General features: G+C 44.4%; 1 protein-coding gene across 5 annotated transcripts in view; it reads left to right on the plus strand.

Moving 5' to 3' along the window:
- Window positions 1-25,942, plus strand: part of C11H10orf143 (chromosome 11 C10orf143 homolog) — a 60,595-nt gene that overhangs the window by 33,664 nt on the left and 989 nt on the right. The window contains exons 2-5 of one of the 5 annotated variants that reach the window (XM_031651979.1): window positions 129-293; window positions 402-464; window positions 5,343-5,635; window positions 15,559-15,906. In XM_031651979.1, the coding sequence (XP_031507839.1) occupies window positions 129-293; window positions 402-464; window positions 5,343-5,396 (282 nt within the window). In that variant the 3' untranslated portion in view covers window positions 5,397-5,635; window positions 15,559-15,906. Of the gene's footprint in view, window positions 1-128; window positions 294-401; window positions 465-5,342; window positions 5,636-6,682; window positions 7,809-15,558; window positions 15,907-25,942 lie in introns of those variants that run through there. The other 4 variants (XM_031651980.1, XM_031651983.1, XM_031651981.1 and 1 more) reach the window with 4 other exon arrangements.

The raw sequence follows: 25,942 nt of genomic DNA on the forward strand, positions 1-25,942 counted from the left end.
AAATGCCCTATAAAGTTTTCCAGCTCCACAGGGGTCTGTATTTGCAGCTGAAGTTTTCTGAAAGCAAATTCAATTAGAGTGTTGTGTGCTTTATGAGACCATCTAAAGTGAAATTTTGTTTGTTTCAGAAACGGGCATGCAGGAGATTAGAAGCCAGTGGGCACGAGCGTGGCTGCCACCCGGTGAACGCCTGTGTCCTGGCATCGTGGGGCCCAGAGGACCGGGAGCCTCCATCAAGAGGCTGCCCCCCAGCACCGAGGCCAGAGAGTAGCCAGGGGAGGCTAAGTACAGGGGTATGTTCCTGTTCCCACCAAACTAGTTGTGAGCATGTTGAAATATTTTAATAGAAAGTGTAAATAATCATTGTTCTGATATATCTGCAACTGTGATTTGTTAAATAGATTTCTCAGAATGGTGGAAGGAGCTCAGCCCAGCCTTGCCCAAGATGTATTGCAGGGGAATCTGTAAGTGCATTAACCTTCTTGCTGTGACATAAAAGATAGACTTCTTCTTAAATATTAGATCCATAAAACAAAGTTAATAAAAACTGCAATTACGTTTCTGAAGAATGAGGAACATAAATAAAAAGGTGAAAATTGATTTAAGCTTTTCTTAGCATTCTATCGGTATACAAACTAATTTGTGTCCAGCTTCAGATTGGAAATAGAAATTACAAATACATTTAAAATTCCTTCTAAAAAACAGGGTTTAGGGAAGGGACAAGGCCATTGGATTTGGTTAAAATAGAGAATCATTTAAGGACATCTTGGAGAAAAGATCTTTCTCATTTAATTTTCCAAATAGGAATCACCATTGCTTTTTTCTTTTCCCTGTTTATGCTTTTCTTGCATGTTTCTGTCATAAACTTCACATAAATCACAGATTTCAGAAGGGAACACAGTGTTCACATCATTAATTCAAAGTAAAGGGAGGTCAGAAACTGCCAGAGTCAGATTCTCAGTCTCTTCTATTGGGCAGAATATCATAAAGTATATATTAGCATAATAATACCTTTGTTATTAATTTTGAACTTACTCCAAGAACAAGTTAATATGTCTTTGATAACCTCTATAATTCTTGGGTTTCTTTAATTTTAAATTTGAAATCTTAATATTGCAATAAAATAGAATTATATTTAAATTCCACCTAGAAACCAGGAATTTGTGTGTGTGTGTATGTGTATTTCTGAGATTGCCCCCTAAAGATCTTTAGAGAAATGTATTGCTGTTTTTGATAAGCAAAAGATTGAGTCAATAAATTACAGAGATCCTCAATTGACATACTGTAAGCTACTGTGTTTTACAATGATAAGCACTGATTTTGTTTCAAACAAAGACCTAAAACCATGACACCCATCACCATGTCTGATGACAGGGTGAACCTCTAATTGTCTGAATTCCTTAGACAAATATGAAAACAAAGTTTAGTATGAAACTCATTCCATGAAGGTATACTTTGCTACTTTTTGTACTCTCTTTAGAAAAATTTTCATAGGTTATGTTGCATTCTATGGTGTAATTCTGAACAATGGTGAAATTAAAGATCCGGCAACTTGAATTTAGTATGTTTAGGTTGATTCACATAGCTGTTAAATATACCCTAGAATACAAATGAATAATGCTTGCTTTGAGAATCATGCCTCCATTGGGGTTGAATTCCTTGTTTGCCAATGACTGACTGATGCCTTCTTTGTCCCCCCGACCCCATTTCCATGGAATGTATCTTTCACATCCCCCCCGTCTGTTGGAAGCAAACACTTGGAATGTAGCACAGATTCTTAATGCTTTGGGAGCTTGTGTTCTGGCATGAGTGGCTTAAAGAAAAAAAAATTTAGTTCCAGCAACTGATTGGATCATTTTGGCTAATATTCTGTTTGAACAACAGTACCTATTTGATTAGGGTTTTTCCTTTCTTTATAATTCCCCAAGCTTGCCTCTGTTATGTTTCGTAGGAAATGAATCTATGAGCAGAAAACCTTCATTGATATGTAAATATCATTTTTTTTTTGTTAATACTCAATATTCTTTTCATCTAAATTTCAGAAACTGACTTTAAAAAATCAGTTTCCTTTTATTTGTAGTTATTCTCAATAAAATTTCACCCAGGCTTGGGCGTTTTAATATTTACACCCACTATTTCTGAAAGTCTAATGTAAATAAAGATTGAAATGTGAATTTGAAAAGTCACACCTCTTGATATTTGAACAGACTATAGCTGCATATATCTTCTTCTTCTAATAATATGGCTAGTTTCTCTCCTAAGCTTTTAAAATAATAAGACACTATTTTTGTATTATAAAACATCAAAAGGTTCAGTGTTAAATAAAAAGCAAATAGTATTTTTAGCAATGAAAGATCCCTGGGAGTTGTGCTTAACAATAAATCACCAATGGGGCAAAATTCCAAATTTCAGAAGACTTTATTAAACTTGCAGTTCCATTCACAAATGCCTGCTTCCACCTGGACCTGCCCACTCTCCTGTGATGCCCGTAGGCGGTTCAGAATGGTTCTCTTGGTCAGAGAGAAGCCAAGGTGATGTCAGGGGTAGTTTGTGTGAAATTCCTAATGGGAAGCTTACATGTGATTCTGAGTTAATTTGGTGGCTTTTCTCCAGTAAGCTCCTTTGCATCCTGAATTCTCTAGTGTATTTTTGACCTTAGTAGGATGTCAGCTGATCTGATCTGTTCTGCTCTGAATTCTCAGTATAGCCGTCTGAGCTTGGTGGTCCTTCTGTTCCTAAGCTTTTCCTTATGTTTATGATTGAGTTGTTTCTCACACATACAAGGTTTTGACATTTCCCATATGCAAGAGTTTCCTCGGCAGACCTCTTCAACCTCATCTTCCAAGTTTGCATTTCGGTCTATTTCTGTTGACCCATTCTGGCGCATCGTAACCATTGTTACGATGGTTCAGGAGTGGCTGAGGTGGTTTCTTATAGTAATTGCCATTAGGGTTCACCTCCTGCTGTACGTTATTATTTAGGAGCATCGCCTCGTAGCCCTGTATCACCCTGCTCTTGTTATCAATGATCAAAATGAATGTGGTGAGACCTGGTCTTGCTGCATCCAGGGCGTCTGCTCCTGCCCAGGGTCAGGCTGCTTGCTCTCGCTGTTGTGCACTGTCTGGGGCTGCAAGTCCTGTAGAGGATGATTGCCATCACTAGGAGGCTTCCTTTCCTGCCACCACTGGCTCCCACGCTGGGCAGTCACCTGGGCTGCAGGCTTCCTTTCCCGGATCTGCACGGCTGGCTTGTACCCAGGCCACACAGTAACCGTTAAGTGTAAAATGGAAATGAAGCTGCTTCTTGCAAATTCAAAGAAATTAAGTGAAAACTTAGGGGGCTGCCAGAGGTCTCCAAGATAATCAAAAAAAGGTACATGAAAAGGGGAGGAAGGTTTATAAGGCAGAACACTGTAGAAAGGATTTAGGATATTGGTTGAGGGGAGACGTGATGGTATTTCCTCAGCACTGTGTTTTCCGAGAGGTCTCTGGTCCCTGATGTTTTGTAGTCTGTCAGTGCTGGAATCCTCTGGAGAAGGGCCCACCCTCGGATCTTACTGGATCACTGGTCAGCCGTTGCCTGTTTTTTTCTCAGCTCTGACCCCCTTTCTCTGCCCCTCCTCTGTGTTGTGGAGACTGTGTTTCCCAGACTCCTTTGCTTCTGACTTCTGGGAGAATCCAGCCAACGTGAGGCATTGGCGGGACACAGTAATGCTGGGGAGAAGGAGGAGGAGGCCAGAGCATTTCTTTCTCTCTCTCTCTCAGTCCTCCCCCGGGACTCAGCTCCTGCAGAGCAGTCCCTCTCGGCCCAACTCCTGCGAGGTCCACTGCCTCCTCACTTTGTCCTCCTGGTGAGTGTTTGGCTCCTGTACTAGTCCATTTTCATATCACTATAAAGGACTACCTGGTGCCTGTAATCCCAGCTTGGGAGGCTGAGGCAGGAAAATCGCTTGAACCTGGGAGGTGGAGGTTGCAGTGAACCAAGATTGCGCCATTGCACTCCAGCCTGGGTGACAGACGAGACTCCATCTAAAAAAAAAAAAAAAACTACCTGAGACTGGATAATTTATAAAGAAAAGAAGTCTAGTTGACTCACAGTTCCACAGGCTGTACAGGAAGCATGGCTGGGAGGCCTCAGGAAACTTACAATCCTGGTGGAAGGTGACGGGGAAGCAAGCATGCCTTACCATGGCAGCAGGAGAGAGACAGCCAGAGGGGAAGTGCCACACACTTTCAAACAACCGATCTCATGAGAACTCACTATCACAAGAACAGCAAGGGGAAGTCTGCTCCCATGATCCAGTCACCTCCCACCAGCTCCCCTCTAACACATGTGGAGTACAATTCAAGATGAGATTTGGGTGGGGACACAGAGCCGAACCATATCAGCTCCCCCATTTGGCTTCTCATCGCTTCCATCATTTGTGTAGCCAAATCCTGTTACAGTCCCTCTGTTTGAAATATACCTAGATTGGTTTCTGTTTTCTTACCTGTGCTAATCAGCTAATGAATGGACAGACTCTCCTGGGGAGAGAAGTTGCTGTTTCTAACAGAGGTCTCTGGGCTTTTATTGTCCCCTGCAAGGGCTCAGTCAGTAGTCTGCAAGCTTGGCACTCCAGAGTGCTGGCAGGGCTGATCCCGGTGATAAGCCACATGAGTCTCGAGAGCCTGGACATGAAATTTCAAAATACAGTCAGGCCCTTCAGTGTTGCCCATCACTAATGCTCCTTCACTCCCTTTTATCTGTGGTTATTGGTTTTTATTGCTCAAACAGGTAGGGAGTTACCACTGAAAAGCCAGCATGCAAAACATGGTGTTTCCTGGTGCCATGGAGCCTCCACTCCCATGTTGATTCTGGATACCAGCGTTGTCATTAGCCTAATCTTTTTTTTTTTTTTTTTTTTCATTGAGGGCAAATAGCAAGGGAGCAGTCTTAATAAGCCTCCGTATTATTCACTTTTTGACGCTGAAATCTATTGCCTGACAACATTTGTGTGTGTGTGGTGTATATGGTGTGTGTGCATGTGTGTGTCTATGTACATATGTAGTGTGTGTGCACGTCTGTGTGTGTGGAGTCAGGCAATGTAGGAGTAGAAATTGAGGACAGGGGAAGGGAGGTGTTTGGTCCAAACCTATTGTTTTGGTTCAGTTTTCCCTTGTAGGGACAGCAGGAGGAGCCAAAGTATGATTATTCTGATTCTAAATGGATGCATTTTTTTCTTTGTATTGCTTTTTATCTCCAAATTGGTGACCTTTAAAATACTTCTGTTTATTTTGTTTACATATTTGTACATTATTGGTCACTGCTTTCTACATCTACATCATCTATAAATACTGCACTAGAACAGGAAGGCTTGGAACCCATTGATCTCTGCCCTCCTCCAGTGCCTGCGGTGACGGCTGAGAACGCTGCCTGTGCTTGCTATGGCGGGTCCGAGTGTCAAGCTGGGGTCGGGGCCGAAGATGGAAATGTAACGTTCTGACATGGATAAACAGAGATCGATGCGCAGTGCCCTGCTCTTTGTGTCCTGTCTCGGCCACAGCTGATAGCAAGCATCCTTGTCAGTTGTTTCTTCTGTCCTGAGAGAAGAAAACACAATCATGGAGGGATCAACGGGAACTTCATTGATCATTCTGTAAGAATCAAGTTGTGCTCCATGCATTTCTCCCCCCAGGTTTGTCAAGGATCCCGGAGTTCATTGGTCTAACCCTGTCAATTTACAGATAAGGAAAGTGAGGTCCCCAGGCGCTAAGCGGTTGGCCTGCCACGCAGCGTCATTGATGGGGAGGCAGGGGCCTGAGCACTCGGCTGGGAGCCTCCTCTGCTTTCTGCTCTTTTGGCTGATCAGTGTGTTTGCAGTCAGCATGCCGGCGTCACTCCCCCACACTGGTGGCCCAGCGTCAGGCTCGAACACCCTCTGAGAAGTGTGGCGGTGATAGTGCAGATTTTTGTGGATTTCATCCCCAGACACAGTGAGAAGCTCTTGGCTAAGACACAGGGCTGATTTACTCACACTGTGAGGGAATAAGCTGGGAATGGAAGAGTCTGGCTGTGTCAGTATAGCCAAATATGAATCCCAGAATAGGCGGGTCTGAATAGACCACTGACAGAATCTTCAGACTTAGCTTCTAGCAGTAGCTGACAGTTTCTCTGGAATACGGATATTGAAAAACTACCTTTAAAAAAATTTTAACTGTTACTTAGGTCATTTTCTGGTGCTAAAGGAGCTGAGGGGCTTCAGATGACTGGAAGAAAAAAGAAAAAAGTTCAATTTAGACTTCCTACAGACATGTTAGATAAAACCAACACAGATGTGTCCCCCTCCTGCTGCAGAGACTCAGGGTAGACGTTGATAAAAAACACACAGCTGATCATGTAATAGGCAAAGAGAGAAAGCAAAGGTAGAGCCGTTGGGACCAACACACTCTTTAGTGGGCCATTACTGGGTCTGGGTACTTGTTGGGTTTGGTCCTAGAATGCACCCAGGGCTGGGAACTGGAATGCTCATGTCCAGAGATAGATGTGGTTTTGGCCTAACAGAGGTGTGGGAGCTAGAATTTGGATCCTTGCATGAAGTTTAGAGGCTCGAAGAGCTGATTATACCCTAAAAGGGGAGTGGAAATTACAATACCAGGCTTTGCGTGGGTGTGGGCTCCAAGCTTATTTTATCTCAATCGTATAGGAACCAAAAGTAGAAGCCCTGCCATAAAAACAGTTGCAGCCCGTTGAAGTCCTGAAGGCCTTGGGTGGCAGCAGATGCAGAAGTGTCCTGTAGGCATGCCTCCACCACCCAGTGCGTAGGAGATTTGGAGATAAAACAACCCCTACTAAGGATAAGATCACAATAGAAGAATAAGCACATAAACAAATCTACTACCATGGTGAGAAGAGGGGTCAGGAAATAAACAGTAGAATCGAAATCTCCAAGAATCTGAAATAATAGAAGAACCTGAAGTTGGATATAAAGTACGGGCACACCTCATTTTATTGCACTTCACTTTATTGTGCTTTGACGATATTGTGGTTTTTATTCATTGAAGATTTGTGGCAACCTTGCATTGAACAAGTCTGTTTGGTGCCATTTTCCCAAAAGCGTATCCTCACCTCATGCTTCTGTGTCAACATTTTTAAACAACAAAGTATTTTTAAATTAAGGTGTGTACATATGTTTAGGCAGAATGTTGTTTGCACACTTAATAGACTACAAGCATATTGTAAACAAAACTTTTATGTGCACTGAGAAACCAAAACATTTGTGTGACTCACTTTATTGCAGTGTTCTGCAACCAAGCCTGCAATGTCTCTGAGGTATCCTGTAGTTATTTTACAAAATGATTAAAGAAGAAATCAAGCCATAATAAGAAAGGAAGGCAGTTTGAAAAAAATATTGGACGATTTTTTTAAAAAGAACTAAAAGTGCATGATATGTTCACTGAAGTTTTTTTTAAAAAGTCATCAGATTAGACACAGTTAAAGACAGAATTCATGAATTAGAAGATAGAGCTGGATAAATCCCCCAAGCATAGCAAGGGAGATAAGAAGATGGAAAGTATAAAAGTGTAATTAGGAGTCATAGAGGAAAGAATGAGAAGGCCCATTAGGAAATCCAGAAGGAAGGACTTTAGAGAATGTTTGAGTAGAATAGTTGAAAAGATAATGGCTGAGAATTTTCCAGAATTGAAGAAAGGCATATGTGGTCAAACAATTTTAAAGTAGAATAACAAGCAAGGGAAATTATCCATCAGCTATCAAGATATATTACAAAGCTGTGACCATTAAGACAATGTATTACTGGCCCAAGCGTAGACTAACCAATGAAATAAAATTGAGATATTTAAACATGCATATATGGCAGTTTGAAGGCATTATAAATTAGATTTACATAGACCTATAAATTGTGCCAGGGTAATTAGTTATCCATGTATGAGGAAAGATAAAATTAGATCTCTGCCCCACACAAAATCAATTCTAGGAGGTGGGAGGTGGGGGTGGGAGTTAATAAGAACCTATATATGAAAAAAAAACTTTAAAATTGTTAGTAGAAAATATAGAATGTGACGGCCAGGCACGGTGGCTCATGCCTATAATCCCAGCACTTTGGGAGGCCAAGGTGGGCAGATCACCTGAGGTTGGGAGTTGAAGACCAGCCTGACCAACATGGAGAATCCATGTCTCTACTGAAGATACAAAATTAGCCAGGCATGGTGGTGCATGCCTGTAGTCCCAGCTACTTAGGAGGCTGAGGCAGGAGAATCGCTTGAATCCGGGAGGTGGAGGTTGTGGTGAGCCAAGATCACGCCATCGCACTCCAGCCTGGGCAACAAGAGCAAAACTCTTGTCTCAAAAAAAAAAAGAAAAAGAAAATATAGAATATGACTACATATATTGACATGCTACATATCAGAATTCCTTCATCATTGTCTAAGAAAAGCTCTTTGCACAACATAAAGATGGGTGTCTTGAATAAATATGCAAATCAGTCCAGTAAATAAGTGGGCAAAGTATATGACCTGGCAGTTCAGAGAAAAGGAAACTCAGAATGTCCAATAAATATAAATAGGTGTTTAACTCACTAGTAATTTAAAGACTTGCAAATTAAAACATCAAATTAGCAAAAATAAAAATGGTGCTATAAGTGTGGGTGAGGTTGTAGAGTGAAAGGACACGTTCACTTCCTCAGAAGCCATGTAAATGGGTAAAGCTTATGGTGTGCATTTCTGGTGAGCTAGAAGATATAGTCCTAGGTGTATATCTTAGTTGATGCCCAAGAAAGTGTATACAAAATATTTGTTGTATTTGGGAGGCTGAGGCGGACAGATCACTTAAGGTCAGGAGTTTGAGACCAGCCTGGCCAATATGGTGAAACCCCATCTCTATTAAAAACGCAAAAACATTAGCTGGGCATGGCGCATGCCTGTAGTCCCAGCTACTCAGGAGGCTGAGGCAGGAGAATCACTTGAGCCTGTGAGGTGGAGGTTGCAGTGAGCCAAGATCCCATCACTGCACTCCAGCCTGGGTGATGGAGCAAGACTCTGTCTTAGAACAAAACAAAATATTTGTTGTAGCACTGTTAGCATAAGAAAAGCCAGAAACAACCTAAATGTTCATTAATAGAATGGATAAATGAATTGCAACATATTTACTCAATGAAATGTTATAGAGAGCAGTGAAAATGGATCAAATGGATAAAAAAGGAAATTACAGAAGGATCTATGTAGAATGATACTATCCAGATACAATTTTAAGCATGGGAAACATATATATGTACTAGAGGAATAAAAACATTTGTGAGAGTGGTAAACAACTTCGAAATAAGGGAGTTGTTTCCACTGAGTGGAAGGGCTCAGGGTGCAATGTTTTGGTGATATCTAATGTTTTATCTCCTAAGTTATGTGATGGTTCATGAGTGTTTGTTATATTGTTGTCTGTACCTTTTTTCGTATGTCTGAAGAATCACGGTGAGTCTTGGGTGTGATGTATCCACACATAGATAGGTCATAATGACACTGGAGGACATCAAAGGCAGAGAAACATCTGTAGAGCTGCTAGAGAGAAATTACTGGCCAAGCATGAAGGAATGAGAATTTGACAACAGATCTCTCATTAGTAGCAATAGATGCCAGAAGACCTTGGAATGCATCTTGGAGATGCTAAGGGACTGCACTGTGACATGCATGTGGACAGGCTGCACTAGGTCTAGGGCTGCAATGGCCACTGCAGTGGGGTTCCTCTCCCCACCCCAGAAAATTCAGTTGCAAAAACTGACTCAAGAACAGAGAACAGAATGAGGTCAGTAACAATGGAAGAATCTGGGAACGTTATCAAAAAGCTACCATCGCATGGATTTTACAGATTTTAAAAACCCTGTGTGAAAGAACACATGGATGATTTAACATTAGGAAAACGATCACATTGTCTGATCAGAGGGAAAAAGAGATCATCTATTAGATGCAGAAACAGCATACAGTCAGATGCTAATCCCATTCATGATACATGTTTAAAAACTCCACAAAACAGAAATAGAAGGCTTTCTTCTTCTAAAAATTAAGGATGTGATACTTAGTGGAAGCATCTGTGTTGAAGAGAAAAGGACGAGGATGCTATTAGCACTTCTGCTTGGTGTGCTAGGGCTCCTAGCTGGCATAATGTGATAAGAAAAAGAAACAATGGGCATAAGAATTGGAAAGAGAAAAATCTAAATTGTTATTCCAGATGGCGTAATTATCTACATAGAATATCCAAGGCTGACCACAGTGACTCATGCTTATAATCCCAGCACTTTGGGAGGCTGAGACAGGAGGATCGCCTGAGCCCAGTAGTTAGAGGCTGCAGTGAGCCATGATTATGCCACTGTACTCCCTCCCAGGCGGCAGGGTGAGACCCCATCTCTTAAAAAAAAGATGTCCGGAAAATCTGCAGATAGACTGCTAGAACTAATATCCAGCAAGGTGGTTGAATATAAGATGAACACACAAAAATAGATAGACTCTTATTTACTGGTAACACTCAATTAGAAGAACAAAACTCCATTCACATGGTTGCAGCATGAGGATGTAAGTTGCTATCTAGTGTTCTGTATTTCATCTTGAAGGACTCCCTTCAGCATTTCTTGTAAGGCAAGTCTTCTAGCGACAGATTTTCTGTTTTTGTTGTTGTTTTTTTAAAATCTGGGGATGTCTTCATTTCTCTATCATTATAATTTCAATGTCATTTGGTTTTGTTGGACATCGAGGAAAGGCATGTATGGCCACATGGTTTTGAACTAGAGTAACAGGTGCTGACAGTCTTTCTCCTGGCACTTGGAATATGTCATCTCGCTGCCTCTCCCTCCACGATGTCTGATGAGAAATCAGCTGTTAGTATCACTGAGGCTCACTTGCACGTGGTATGTCGCTTCTCCCTTTCTGTGTGCAAGATTCTTTGGTTCTAGATCATTTTATTATGATGTGTCTAGGTGTGGATCCCTTTGGGTTGATGCTAGTGGAAGTTAATTGAGTTTCTTGTATGTGTAGATTAATGTTTTCAAATCAAATCTGGGAAGTCTTTGGCCATTATTTAAAAAATATTATTTCTGCCCTTTCTCCGTGTCCTTTTCCTCTGAGACTCCCGCTGACGGGTGTGTTGGGACACCTGATGGTGCTGCACAGTCTCTTCGAAGCCCTGTTCATTTTCCTTCGCTTTTTTTTTTTTCTGTTCCTCAAACTGGATAATCTCAATTGATTTCATGTTCACTGATTCTTCCTTCTGCTTGCTTAAATCTGCTGTTGAGCCCCTTTAATGAATTTTTAATTTCACTTATACTTCTAAACTGTAGAACTTCTGTTTATATGTATAAAATTCTCTCTTTATGGATGATTATCTATTTGGTGAGACATCATTCTCCTTTCCTTTAATTCTTAATCATGATCTTTTTTTGTTTTTTGAGATGGAGTTTCGCTCTTGTTGCCCAGGCTGGAGTGCAGTGGTGTTATCTCAGCTCACTGCAACCTCTGCCTTCCAGGTTCAAGCGATTCTCCTGCCCCAGCCACCCAAGTAGTTGGGATTACAGGTGTGCACCACCACGCCCGGCTACTTTTGTATTTTTAGTAGAGACAGGGTTTCGCCGTGTTGATTGCTGGTCTCAAACTCCTGACCTCAAGTGATCCACTCGCCTCAGCCTCCCAAAGTGCTGGGATTACAGGTGTGAGCCACCGTGCCCGGCCATGACCTTCTTTAGTTCTTTGACCATATTTAAAATGGCTGAGGTGAAGTCTCTGTCTGGTAAGTTCATTTCTGGACTTTGTGTTCTGTTTGCCCCTCCAGGTCAGATCCACTGCCCACCTTTCCCGGCATCTGCACAGGAGGCCAGCCTGTATGGCTTACATCGGGGGGTGCCTGGGCTCTCCCACTTCCCTTTGGGCTCAGCCTCTAGGGGTATTTGGGACAGGCAACAGGAGACTGGAGAGCGAGGGCAGGGTATGTGGCCATGTCCCCTGGCCAGTGTCTGCTCCTCTGAAGGAGCCGGCAGCATGTGGCACCTCCTCCTCCCGGGTTCTGGCAGCCGCTGCTGCCCTTTATCCCTTGGCTCTGGCCCCTGCACTGTCCCTCGCGGCTCCCAGGCAACTTTGTGACGAATCCTTTTGTAATAACCCCTTTGTGAGGTCTCCTGTTCGCCCCTGTATCTGTTTCCTGTTGGGGCTATGACTGGTACAGAAGGGTGCACACCCACTTTCGAGTGTTGACACCTCCAAGAAGGAAGGGAGGAAGATGAGGCAAGGGTGTGACAGGTGTCCATCGGCACAGGGCACCGCAGGTGCTCTAAAGACATTTCACCATACAAAGATGCGTGCCGGCAAAGACCGATGATTGGCTTAGAGGTCCAAGCTTTTACTGTAGGCCTTTGAAGAATTATCTTGAGAAGGGACAGTGTTTTGTGGCAGTAAAGATGAATATGCTGTTAAAGGAAGAAAAAATGACTCCTCTGGCAGATGGTAATGGCAGGAATCATCAACATCTTTAACCCACAGAGAGCTGCTGTCATTCTGTCACACAGGTACTCGGGGAGAAGCAGAGAGCTAGCCACAGCCAGGGCTCTGCCCATGAAGGAAAAATGGCTTCAGCAAAAAGGGTAGGGGATGTGGGGTGCAGTTCTCTCCTCCCCCAGTCTACAGAGATGACTTGCAGCTAGATGTACCGGAGGTGCAGGCATCAATCTTGGTGTTTCACGTGATGGTCCCAGATGGAGTGAGGTGTATTCCTGTTGGCCCTGCTGTCCTTGCTGGCTCCACAGAAAGGTCATGGAGACCCCAGCGAGGAAGGCTTCCAAAAAGGAAAGGGGGACATTTTGAGGGAGTTCGTGCATGGTGGCAAACCCCGTAAAGAAGCCATTGCAGTGAGAGATGAAAGAAGGGCTGAGGCCACACACGTGTGCCGCAAGGGTGCAGAGGAGAAGGCACTGGGCAGCAGGTGCAGCCAGAAGCAGCTGGCCCTGGCCCCTTTTCATCCCAGGGTTAGAAGCAAATAAAAACTCCCTCTTAAATGTCGTTCTCTTGCTCCGTGGAACTGTGTTTTACCAAAAGTGGAAAAGGGTTTTTCCATTATTGCTGATCCAATGACTTCAAGCCTGACCAAACAGGAGGCAAGGCATTTTAATTGTCCACAGTAAGACTCACAGTCGAGGCACAATGAGCCTGAAGCTCCTCATCAGACCTGCCTCCGGTGGCTGGTGTGGGCCATCTGTGAGTCCCAGAGTCCGAGGACTTGAGGTCCCACTGGCCCAGCCCCGGTCTAGATTGGGGTCAGTACGAGGCTTCTCTTTGGGTGTCACTGGGGGCTGCTTGCTTTGAGAGAGACAGAGACAAACTGGGACATGTCAAGAAGAGAGAGTAGGATTATGTGAGGGCTTGAGATCATGCCAGGGCAGAAGGTTTAAACGAGCGATTTCTAAAGGTTCTTTTGTGTCTAAGAGAGAGTAGAATGATGCGGGGGCTTGAGATCGCACCAGGGCGGAAGGGTTAAAGAGCAATTTCTAAAGCTTCCTTTGTGTCTAAGATTCTGGGTCTTGGCCAGATGCATTGGCTCACACCTGTAATCCCAAGACTTTGGGAGGCTGAGGCGAGTGGATCGCCTGAGGCCAGGAGTTCTAGACCAGCTTGACAACATGATGAAACCCTGTCTCTACCAAAAAAAAAAAAAAGCCAGGTGTGGCGGCAAGCACCTATAGTCCCAGCTACTCAGGAGGCTGAGATGGGAGGATCTCTTGAGCCTAGGAGGCTGAGGCTGCAGTGAGCCATCATTGTGACACTGCACTCCAGCCTGGGTGACAGAGCCAGGCCCTGTCTCAAAAAAAAAAAAAAAAAAAAAAAAAATTCTGGGTCTCAGTCCTCAAATTGATGTGGCTGTATCTTTGTCCCCAAGTTTTAACATGTCTTCCAGATATACCCCACCTTGAACAGAGCAGGGAAGGATGCGTCAGGAGTAAGTCACTTCAGTGAATAGCTTTTTTGAAATGAATTAAACTGCATTTCCCTGCAATCCTCCCGTCTCTGCCCTAAGAGAAGCCCACTGTCTCTTGGGCCTGCATACCCCACTGCACCTCAGAGTGAGCCTCCCAGGCTTCCTCCGACTCTGCCCCTTCAGTGCACGGCCCAGAGCCGCGATTTGCCAGCTGGGCTCCTGTGCTCAGAGTCTCCCTACAGAACAGGTTCTTGTCCAAAGAAGTTCAGGAAATGCTACGTACTTTCCGCTGCCTTTTAGAGATTTGATGTCCATTACACTATGAAAGACCTTGAGAATTGTATGAATGTCCTTTTGCAAAGGGATACCTGCTACACATGTGATTCTGGGAATATTCTGGGAAGTAAAGGCCTGTTGAATAAATGCAGCACCTGTATGCACCATGGCATCAAGGGCCCTTCAAATCTCAGTGCTGCTTGACCTCCCAGACAGCTGCTCCCATCCCTGTCCTGTGCACCACAAGCCCCCGCTCTAGCCGCCACAGCTTCTCCGATCCTGGAACGGTCTGACCTTGTGCTGTTCTTATCGCTTGGGATATACCTTCCCACCTCCAAAGATTCTCTTGCTCCTTCGTGGCCCACCCAGGATTCCTCTCTTGTGTGAAGCCTTCAGGCCCCTCACCAGGTAGGGTCACGTGCTCTCTTCCCTGGCTCCTGTAGCGTTTTGTTCTGATCACTCGAAGGAGCCATCAGTGTCTCACGTCAGTGCTCTGTTGTCTAATAGTCCCTCCAGGCAAGTCCAGAGTCTCTCCTGTCTGGTCCCCTTGGGTCAGGGCAGCCCCTGCCTTCCAGGAAGCAGGGATGTCATCAAGGACTGGACTGCTTTGTTCCCTCACCGCCCAGCCTACCCCAGCCTTCCTGGGCTGCAGCCAGCTCAGGAGCCTGTTGCCCTGATGGTGGAGTCCTTGCAGGACAGGGAGGCTGTGCCTGTCTCTGCCTGTGGGCCAGAGTGCCACGCTGCTATGTGCCAGGATATGTGGCCAAGTGTGACAGAGATTCCTCAATGCCGACGAGCCTCTCATTGCACAGTGGTACAGTGTCTGGCCAACTGTCTATCCCCAGCCATCTGCTTCTCCCACTTACTTCTGCGGGTGACGGTGAGGAGATAAGAGGCCTGCCCCAGGAGATGGGTGGGGGGACGGAGGGTCCCTGGTGGGGATTGTCAGGAGCCTCTGTTACTGCAAGATGTCCCTGGTGAGAGGAGCCACTTTTGTGTTGCTTTTGTGCTGAATCCTGATTCAATATTTAGACATTTTTTAAAAATTTATTTTATGAATATATGAATAGTATTTTCATTCTCTTGTTATTCCTCATAGTACTATAGGAAAGAAGGGAAGTAACATTTATTGAAAATGTTCTATGTACCAGTCACTACTGGAAATGCTTTAAATATCTTAATGTAATATATATTAATATATCTATAAACAGATACCTCAGGAATTAAGATATCGCTTACAAATAGTCATTTTAAATGTAGTGCTTTGTGTTGGCACATGTATAGCCAAGGTGTATTAATTTGGCCAAGTTAAATTAATTCCCGCAATGTGCTGTTTTATCTTTGTAGGGACATTTTAACCATACCAAGAATCATTAGAAGATGCAAGCTGGAAGAAAGAAGATCCCAGTTTTGGTTTTTAACCCTTCATGTTGCAGCAAATGTGAATCTCCTACAGATGGGTTTGGGGATTTCCCTGTTCAAATAGCAGCCCAGTGTCCTCCGTGGGTGGGGGGAAGTTTGTCCTTTCATTCTAGTAAATCCACCATCCTCTGCATGAGAGCCAGGAGAATCCACGTCACTTCAAAAGAGCCCCCAAGGCTGGGCATGGTGGCTCACGCCTGTAATCCCAGCACTTTGGGAGGCCGAGGCAGGCAGGTCACAAGGTCAGGAGATCGAGACCATCCTGGCTAACACGGTGAAACCCCGTCTCTACTAAAAATACCAAAAAAAATCAGCCGGGCGTGGTGGCGGGCGCCTGTAGTCCCAGCTACTCGGGAGGCTGAGGCAGGAGAATGGTGTGAACCTGGGAGGCGGAGGTAGCAGTGAGCCGAGATCGCACCACTGCACTCCAGCCTGGGCGACAGAGCGAGATTCCGTCTCAAAGAAAAAAAAGATCCCCCAAATCATTACTACGTACTATAGCCTCCTTTCAAATGTTCCTGGTTGAGAGGGAGATGAATTGCATTATTTACAAGTCAAAAAATGTTGTATCAAACTTCCTATGAGCTTGGGCACTCATGAACTGTGGAGGCCCGCCCAGACGCAGCCAGGATGCTTCTTCATTGTTTTGTGGATGTACCCAGGGCTGTTTACACATTCTTTCATTAAAAGGCTTATTTTTATATTTAAAACGTTCCAATCTTGCAGTGAATTTTACTAAGTGCTAGTGTCCAATCTGTTCCCCAACTGAGGTTATCAGAGACAGAATGCCTTTTATATTCAAGTGGAAATTACTCATTTTCTCCTGGGTTTTCAATGTGTTGTCTGACGTGAGGCTGGCATTATTTTCTCTGGGTTTGAAAGCTTCCTGAGATGTCCTGTTTGTAAGCTCCTGTCCGCATCACGTTATCTGCAGGGAACGTGCTCCCTCCAGGGAGTGTCCTCCACACCGATGTGGGAAGAGCCCCCTCTGTAAGTAGTCATGGCATTCGGTCATGGGGAGAATTCCGTACGGGAAAGATGGAGCAGAGAAAGACAAGGTGTTGAAACTGGTACAGTGCCACCTGGGATGTGGATGATCCAGAATTACAGGACACGTCTTCATTAACCCTGGGTAAGATCCCAGAGCTGTGACTCGATTAAAAAATGCCAGTTCGTGCCAAACGGCCAAAGCTGGGAGAGAGGGAGAAGGTATTGGCATTTGTGGCTAAAGCTGGGAGAGAGGGAGAAGGTATTGGCATTTGTGGCCAAAGCTGGGAGAGAGGGAGAAGGTATTGGCATTTGTGGCCTTACGAAAGATTCTTATGAAGCGCTTTAGTTTGTTAATTAAGATGAGATACACATCTTAATTTTTATGGGAAAAAAGAGAAAACTCTTAGATTCACAGCATGTTCTTTTTTGTGTGTAAACTCTTCCTTCTCACCCTCGTTCTTGGAGAGAGCAGGTGTCCACGCAGTGTCAGGTGGGTGTTTTGTAGCTGACGTGGCGCGCGTCCCTCCAGCTATTCATACGAAGCTGGCTTTTGTAGAGAACAGTCCCCAGGCATCCTCCTGCCCCAAGGAAAATGCCCCTGCTTGAGAGTCGGACAGATGTGAGTTCCCATCTCATCTCCACCGACCATCTCCACGTGACCTTGATGAGTCCTTAGACTTCTTGGAGCCTCTGGTTCCCATCTGTGTGGTGGGGAGGTCCCCCTCAGGGTTTGTCCTTAGCCCCCAATGCAACTCCTCGGTGTCAGCACCCTCCCTCCCGGTGCACAGCCTCTCCAGCCCAAAGCAGTCCTTCTGTTCTGGAAAAGCAGAGCTCACGAAACATGATGACCAGCTGACAAGGACAAAAGGGATGAGGTGCAACTGGCCAGAATGTGGGTGTATTAGGGTTCTCTAGAGGGACAGAATAGGATAGGTGTATATGTGAAGGGGACTTTATTAGGAGTGTTGACTTGCACGATCACAAGGTGGGGTCCCACAATAGGCCGTCTGCAAGCTGAGGAGCAAGGAAGGCAGCCTGAGTCCCAAAACCTCAAAAGTAGAGAAGTCGACAGTGCAGCCTTCAGTCTGTTGGTGAAGGCCCAAGAGCCCGTGGCAAACCCCTGGTGTAAGTCCAAGAGTCCAAAAACGGAAGAACTTGGAGTTGGATGTTCAAGGGCGGGAAGCATCCAGCACGGGAGGAAGAGGAAGGCCGGAAGACTCAGCCAGCCTAGTCTTTCCACATTCTCCTGCCTGCTTTAGTCCAGCCATGCTGGCAGCTGATTAGATGGTGCGCACCCAGATTGAGGGTGGGTCTGCCTTCCCAGCCCACTGACTCAAATGTTCATCTCCTCTGGCAACACCCTCACAGACACACCCAGGATCAACACCTGGCATCCTTCAATCCAGTTGACACTTGATATTAACCACCACAGTGGAGAACCAGCAGCTTTATCCAGGTGCTGGAGTTTCTGGACTGTGAAGGGAATGGAGGAGCTTGTCACTGGGTTCCTAAAAGAGGGGATGGCAACATTTTCTTGGTGTTTTCAGCCATTTTAGTACAGGCCATGAAATAGAAGGCTCAGAAATTCCAGACTTTCCTAGGTGTGGTCCACACCTCAGTCCAATCCTAGTCTGACCTTGTGTGGACAGAGGTCCTGCCCGTGGCCTTGTTGTCTCCTGACAGCCACCCGCCGCCCACCCCCTGACTTGCTGTCACAGCTGCCCTGGCATCCATCCTGGCCTTCAGCCCCACCTTCCTGGCTCCAGAGTTGTCCCTGGCCACGGGACAGTCTCTGCTCTCCAGCCCAACCCACCTGCTGGGATTACCTGGAGGAGCTCGCCGCGTGCAGAACTGTTTCTCCCAGGCAAATGAATTTGTCAGCACCACAGGTACTAAAACAGATTAGCTAATAGGCAAAACCTGCATAGATTTCACTAAACTGGGTCTTGATGCGCCCATGACGAGCGTGAAATGGGATTATCCCTTTAAAGTGCTTCATGTTTGTGTTCTTGTCAAAAGAGGAGGAAAAAGACATTTTCTTACACCCTGAGGAAACAGACTGGGCATTGATGTGTGTGTATTTCCATTAGAAAAGTTTTCAATTTGTTCTTTAATTATAATCTGTTATTGCTTTTGGGGGGAGATAGGGGCTAAAATGTGAAAACATACCTTTAATAATTTCACAAAGTAAGTTTCTAAACCAACAACTTGTGAAACTCATTTTAGAACATTCAAAAGCGTGATAAGTGGTTAACAAAGATGTGTTAACATCATTTGACATGTTTTTCCTCCTTTTAAAATATAATTTCCAAATTTGTTTTTAAAACAATAAAAAAGTATACTTGAAATCCATACTTATTAAAGAAAAAAATGTTTAATTATAAATTTTAGATAAAAATGAAATTAAGTCGTCCATAATTCCATTACTCAAAAGTAACTCATGTTCACATTTTGACGTATGTCTTTTCAAAATTTTTTCTGTGTGAATATGTGCTCCTAAGCATGTACTTTTAAAATTTATATTTTATTTTATTTTGAGACAAGGTCTCACTCCTCTTACCCAGGGTGGAGTGCAGTGGTGCAATCACGGCTCACTGCAGCCTTGACTTCCCCGGGCCCAGATGAGTACCTCCTCAGCCTCCTGTGCAGCTGAGACCACAGGCATGTGCCACCACGCCCGGCTAATTTTTGTATATTTTGTAGAGGTGGAGCTTCACCGTGTTGTCCAGGCTGGTCTTTAACTTCTGGGCTCAAGCCATCTGCTCACCTTGGCCTCTCCCAGTGCTGGGATTACAGGTGTGAGCCACCGCACCCAGCCTAGCATATACTTTTTTTTTTTTTTGAGACCGAGTCTCACTCTGTCGCCCAGGCTGGAGTGCAGTGGCGCAATCTCGGCTCACTGCAAGCTCCGCCTCCCAGGTTTACACCATTCTCCTGCCTCAGCCTCTCGACTACAGGCAAGGACTACAGGCGCCCGCCACCACGCCTGGCTAATTTTTTTGTATTTTTAGTAGAGACAGGGTTTCACCGTGTTAGCCAGGATGGTCTCGATCTCCTGACCTCATGATCCATCCACCTCGGCCTCCCAAAGTGCTGGGATTACAGGCGTGAGCCACTGCGCGTGGCTGCATATACTTTTTAATGTTAACATCATGTACATCTTTTCATGTCAATTAATATATATATTAGATTACCATTTTAAGTGGTTACACAGGATACCGTTAAATGGAAACGCTACATTTACCCAGTTCCTTCATAATGAGTGCTTAGGTTGTATCTGTCTACTTGCTGTTATAGAAGTTGCTCTCGCCGGGCGCGGTGGCTCAAGCCTGTAATCCCAGCACTTTGGGAGGCCGAGACGGGCGGATCATGAGGTCAGGAGATCGAGACCATCCTGGCTAACACGGTGAAACCCCGTCTCTACCAAAAATACAAAAAACTAGCCGGGCGAGGTGGCGGCGCCTGTGGTCCCAGCTACTCGGGAGGCTGAGGCCGGAGAATGGCGTGAACCCAGGAGGCGGAGCTTGCAGTGAGCTGAGATCCGGCCACTGCACTCCAGCCTGGGTGACAGAGCGAGACTCCGTCTCAAAAAAAAAAAAAAAAAAAAAAGAAGTTGCTCTCTAAACATCCTTTTATTTTGTAAAGTTTTGCAATTATATTCAAAAGAACATTCCAGAAGTTGCGCTGTTGGATCAGAGGGCACTTCTGGTTTTCTGCCCTCTGGAAAGGTACCAAGAGCCCAAGTCCTGTCCCTCTGCACCAACATTGGCAGAAACATTTTTTAACATGGAGCATTTTGCACCCACAAAAGTAGGCAGGACAAACAGACAGGACAAGGAGCTCTGTCAGCTCTCATTCAGCTCCAGTGATGATCGGCCACTGCCAGTCCTGCCTGCCTGTTCCCACCTGGTCCCACCGTTAGATGCAAATACCAGAGTATGACTGCAGCTGCGCTTTTTTTCAATGTCTCTCCTAAAGAGACATTTGAAAAGCAAAACCGCAATAAAATTGTCACTCCTAACACAAAATTTGCAATAATTCCTTATATCATGAAATAGCTAGCTTTTGATGAAATTTCTACATGCTTAATCCATTTCATGATGATTTTGTTTTGTGTTTTATAACTTGTGTGAATTGGGATCCGAATGAGGGCCACATCCTGTGACAAGCTGATGGGTTCCTAAGTCTCTCTCTCTGTTCAAGGATCTTCCCTCTCTCCCTTCCCTCTCCTGAAACTGGATGATAGAGTTTGTGCTGATTTCGCTAATTATATCTCCCTGAGGTTTTACCTGCTTCCCTGACCTGTGTTTCCTATAAATTGGTAGTTGATGTAGAAGCTTAAGCAAATTCCATTTTGATTTTTTTGGCAAGTCTTCTCTTTTGATTGATGCCAGTATGATATTTGCTAGTTGCAGTTTTAATTTGAATGCCACACACTGCTTTTCGGAGATGCTTACGGGCCATCTGTGTCTTTTGTAAACTTTCCACCTTTGCCCATTTTTCTATTGGAGCATGTGTCTTCATTATTTATTTTTAAGAGTTCTTTATATATGAAGGCCGTTGAATCTGTTTTTCTCTCATGTTAGAAATATTTTTCCCAGTTTATTATTTTTCACCAATGATATTTATATATCCTTTGCCACACAATTTTTCTCTGTCATATCTGTCAGCCTCTTTTTTGCTGGCTTCTAGTCTTACAATCATTCAAGAAAGGCCTTTCTTTCCCCAAGGTCATGTACATTACATGAGTTGATTGTAACTTATACGTCTACATTTTTGCACAATTCTGATATTTAGAACTTTAGCTACAACTTTCTGGAGGGTAAAGAGTGATAGACCTAACTTTATCTTTTCCCCAAACATTAACCAGTTATTCTAACCACATCTTTTCCATTGACTGTCTGTTACATTTTTATCATACATGGAGTAGTTTCTGTACTTGCTTCTCTGTTCTTTGATCTTTCTTGTGCAGTGGCCATAACATTGTGCATGTGTGGGTGGCCTTTTTATTAAAATGTAACACACATGCAGAAGAGCGAATAAATGTGTGCCCAGGTCTAGTGCACCTGCATGGGTATGACCAACTTTAGGATCATTTTGTCATATCTCAAAAAAAAAAACCCACATAAAGTATTGATGGGGTCTGTGCTGATTACTGATGAATTGCAGGATAAGGGGTAGCTTTAGAGTATTGAGACTTATGCAGACACATGGTACATTTTGCTCTGATAAACACTTTCCTGTTTTGTTAGTATAGGTCCTGCACTTTAAGCTCATCCCAGATCATCTTTATTCAATTACTATTTCTATGTATAACTGTTATACCAGATCATTTCTGAAAAAAATGCTGTTTAAAACCTACTAGTGCATTTTCCCCAGATGCAAAGGGAAATTTTGGTCCAATTTCTACATGCTTCGTCAATTTCATAATGATTTTGTTTTGTTTTGTATGGCCGTCCTCAGGAAGCCCATCCTTCCTGAGCACGTGTATGTCAGACGCCGTGCTGAATACTTGCCTTACATTATCATATTTAACCCCCAGAACTCCTTGAGAGAAGAAGTACCTTCATTGTACTCAGAAGAAGAGAGGCCCAGGGAGGCTGCATCACTTGTCCATAGCCAGATGCTGGGGTCAGACCGGGCCTCCACTCCAGCATCTGCCTCCTCCAGACCCTCACTCCTAGAACTGCACATGGATTGTGGGGTGGCAGAGTGGGGGTGGGTGTCTGGTTAAAATGCAGACTCTTAAGTCTGGGGCAAGGCCTGGGATTCTGCATTTCGAAAAAGCTCCCAGGAGATGCCACAGACCACGCTCAGGACTGTTATAGCACGTTGCCTGCCCACGTCATTTAGGATATGGTAACACGGGATCTTGTGGAGGTGCAGACAATTCCCCGGCTCTAGAGTGGAAAGCATTCTGTTTTGGGGAACAATTTGAACAGTTTACCTTGCCAGTCCAGGAAGCCCCTCACCTCGGTGCCACTTCCTGGAGTCATGACATCTGGGGGCCTGGGCAGGCTGCGCGCATGGGGCTCCTCTGCCACTTACTCTGTTTCCTTATCTGTGAAATGAGAATAGCAATAGTAGCCGCGTCATCACTCACTGAGGAGTCAGTGACATAGGTCTGTATTTGATGCTCTTGGAATGGAGCTTGGTGGCCATAGCCACTTTTACTGCGTGCACTTGCACAGGCCTCAGAACCCACCACTGCAGCGCCCAGGGCCACAGTGGCACAGGAATTAAAGCCAGCCCTCTGCCATCCACATGCTGACCCTGTTGTGAAGCCCCTCTCCCCCGACGATCACAGGCCTCTTGGAGAGGCTGGCTCAGATCTCCTCTTCCCCACCCACTGCCTCTTAGCTAGGATTCGTGATTTTTATGCAGTTTTTTTGGGGACCTTTAGAAACTTCTGGTCCCCCAGTTGCTTACCGATATGTCAGAGTATTTGGTGAGGATTTCCTGGCCTTGGTGTCTATGATCACTGTCAAGTCTTCAGCAGCTTGGTAGAAAGACAGGGTGGTCCTAGTGCAAACTTGGAAGGGCGCAGAGGGGACAGCAGGGAGTTCGTGTTTACTGGGCACTGAGTTGCAGATGGGGAAGATGAGAGTTTTGGAGATGGATATGGCGATGATGGCTGTACAAGTGTGAAAACACTTAATGCTGCTGAGCTGCACACTTAACGGTTTAAATGGTGAATCTTATGCCATGTATATCTTACCCCCATGAAAAAAATTCAGCTGGATGTGGTAGCTCACACCTGTAATCCCAGCACTTTGGGAGGCTAAGGTGGGAGGATCACATGAGCCCAGGAGTTCAAGACCAGCGTGGGCAACACAGTGAAACCCCATCTCTACAAAAAAAAAAAAAAATAGCTAGGCGTGGTGGTGGCATATGCCTGTACTTTCAGCGAGTAGTGAGACTGAAGTGGGAGAGTCACTTGAGCCCAGGAGATCAAGGTTGCAGTGAGCCATGATTGAGCCACTGCACTGTAGCCTGGATGACACAGTGAGATTCTGTATAAAAAAGAAAGAAAGAAAAAACTCTCAATGGCTCAACCCTTCCCTTCTCTGTAAAATGGCATTGTTTCTTTTCCTCATTTCTCACTGACTATGGACCAGCCAAGTATGAGCTTTCAGTCACCCACGTGAAGGCCCTGGGGTATTCACTGAATGCTCGGCTCAGCATGACCCTTGCTGTTGAGCCCTGTGCATGCAGCGGCTCTCGGGGTGCTGCCCTCGCCCTGCTCATGACGGCACTCCCACCCCGAATCTTCTGGTCTGGCCACTGGAGCTTGGAGCCTGAGGGGCAGCACTTCCCTCTGGGCAGGAGCCCAAAGACCACCAGTGGCTTGCTAGGGTCGGTAAGGGCTCATTTCACATTTACTAAATACACGGCGATGTTTTCAGCCCTAAATCAGGACATACAAGATTTCCTTTCTGACATCTAAATTTACTTATGTGAAAATCATTACACAAAAACATTTAAATTGCATTTAGTCATTTATTCAGTGACTATTATTAAAAAGGGTAAAGTTATTTAAAAGTTAACAACCATCAGCCACCAATGTATTTTTCAGTTAAAATGATCTATTTCATCACTCTTCTGGTGAGGCCCATTTTTCTCTACTTTTCTTTTTTTTTTTCTTTTCAAGACAGAGTCTTGCTCTGTCACCCATGCTGGAGTACAGTGATGCGATCTCAGCTCACTGCAACCTCTGCCTCCTGGGTTCAAGCAATTCCCCTGCCTCAGCCTCCCGAGTAGCTGGGACCACAGGCCCGCACCACCACGTCCAACTAACTTTTTTGTATTTGTAGTAGAGCTAGGTTTCACCATGTTGACCAGGCTGGTCTCAAACTCCTGACCTGGTGATCCGCCTGTCTCGGCCTCCTAAAGTGCTGGGCTTACAGATGTGAGCCACCGTTCCCAGCCAGGTGAGGCCCATTTATTCACATTTCAGGAAAGCCAATTCAGTGATGATTCATAATTCTTAATTTTTTCAAACATTCTTGACAAGCCTTTTAAAAATTAATTTGAATCAGCAGAAGAAATTAAATCTCAGGAGTCATAAATGCCTTGGGCAATCACTGCAAGTCGTTGATCAAAAATGACCCATGGCCATTCCTGTGTCTCCTTTGGAGAAATGTCTAAAGCCCATTTTTAAATTGGGCTATTACTTTTTTTGCTTTTGAGTTGTGTAAATTCATTATATAGTTTGGAAATTGACCCTTTGTCAGGTATGTGGTTTGCAAATATTTTCTCCCATTCTGTAGGTTTCACTCTTTTCACTCTTGATTGCTTTCTTCACTGTAAAGAAGCTTTTCAGTTTGATGAAATCCCACTTGTCTATTTTTGCTTTTGTTGCCTGTGCTTTTGGGGTAATATCCATGAAATCAACTCCAATGTCATGAAGCTTTCTCTCTGTTTTTTCTAGGAGTGTTTTGTTTTTGTTTGTTTGCTAGACGTTAGCCCACTTGGTGAAATCTAGGAGTTTTATCGTTTTGAGACTTCCATTGAAGTCTTTAGTCCATTTTGAGTTGATTTTTTTTTTGTATGGTATAAGCTAATGGTTCAATTTCATTCTTTTGCATTTGCATATCCAATTTTCTCAATACCATTTGTTGGGGAGACTGTCTTTCCCCCATTTTACATTCGTGGCACCCTTATTGAAGAGCAGTTGACCATATATGGTTGGATTTATTTCTTGACTGTATTCCATTGGTCTATAGATTTGTTTTTGTGTCAGTACTGTACCATTTTTATTAACTGTAGCTTTGTAATATATTTTGAAATTTAGAAAGTATGATGCCTTTAACAGATATATGAAAAGATGCGCAATGTTACTACTCATCAGGGCATTGCAAGTCAAAATCACAATGAGATACCACCTCACACCCATTTAAAAAACAAAAGACAAGTGTTGGTGAGAATGTGAAGAAATTGGAAGCCACGCACACTGTTGGTAGGAACGCAAAATTGTGCAGCCACTATGGAAAACAGTGTGGAAGTTCCTCAGAAAACTGAAAATAGCACTACCATATGATCTGGCAATCCCACTTCTGAGTATGTATCCAAAAGAATTATAATGAGATCTCAAAGAGATATTAGCACTCCTGTGTTCATTGTAGCACTATTCACAATAGCCTGGATGTGAAAACAACCTGCATGCCCACTCAAAGACAGCAGATGAGGAAAATGTGACGTGTACATATGATGGAATATTTCTCAGTCTTTAAAAAGGAGGAAACCCTGTCCTATGTGACAACATGGACAAAGCTGGAGGACATCATGCTAAGTGAAACAAGCCAGACACAGGAAAACA

The sequence above is a fragment of the Papio anubis genome, chromosome 11 (assembly GCF_008728515.1).
Source record: "Papio anubis isolate 15944 chromosome 11, Panubis1.0, whole genome shotgun sequence".
Classification (NCBI taxonomy): Eukaryota; Metazoa; Chordata; class Mammalia; order Primates; family Cercopithecidae; genus Papio; species Papio anubis.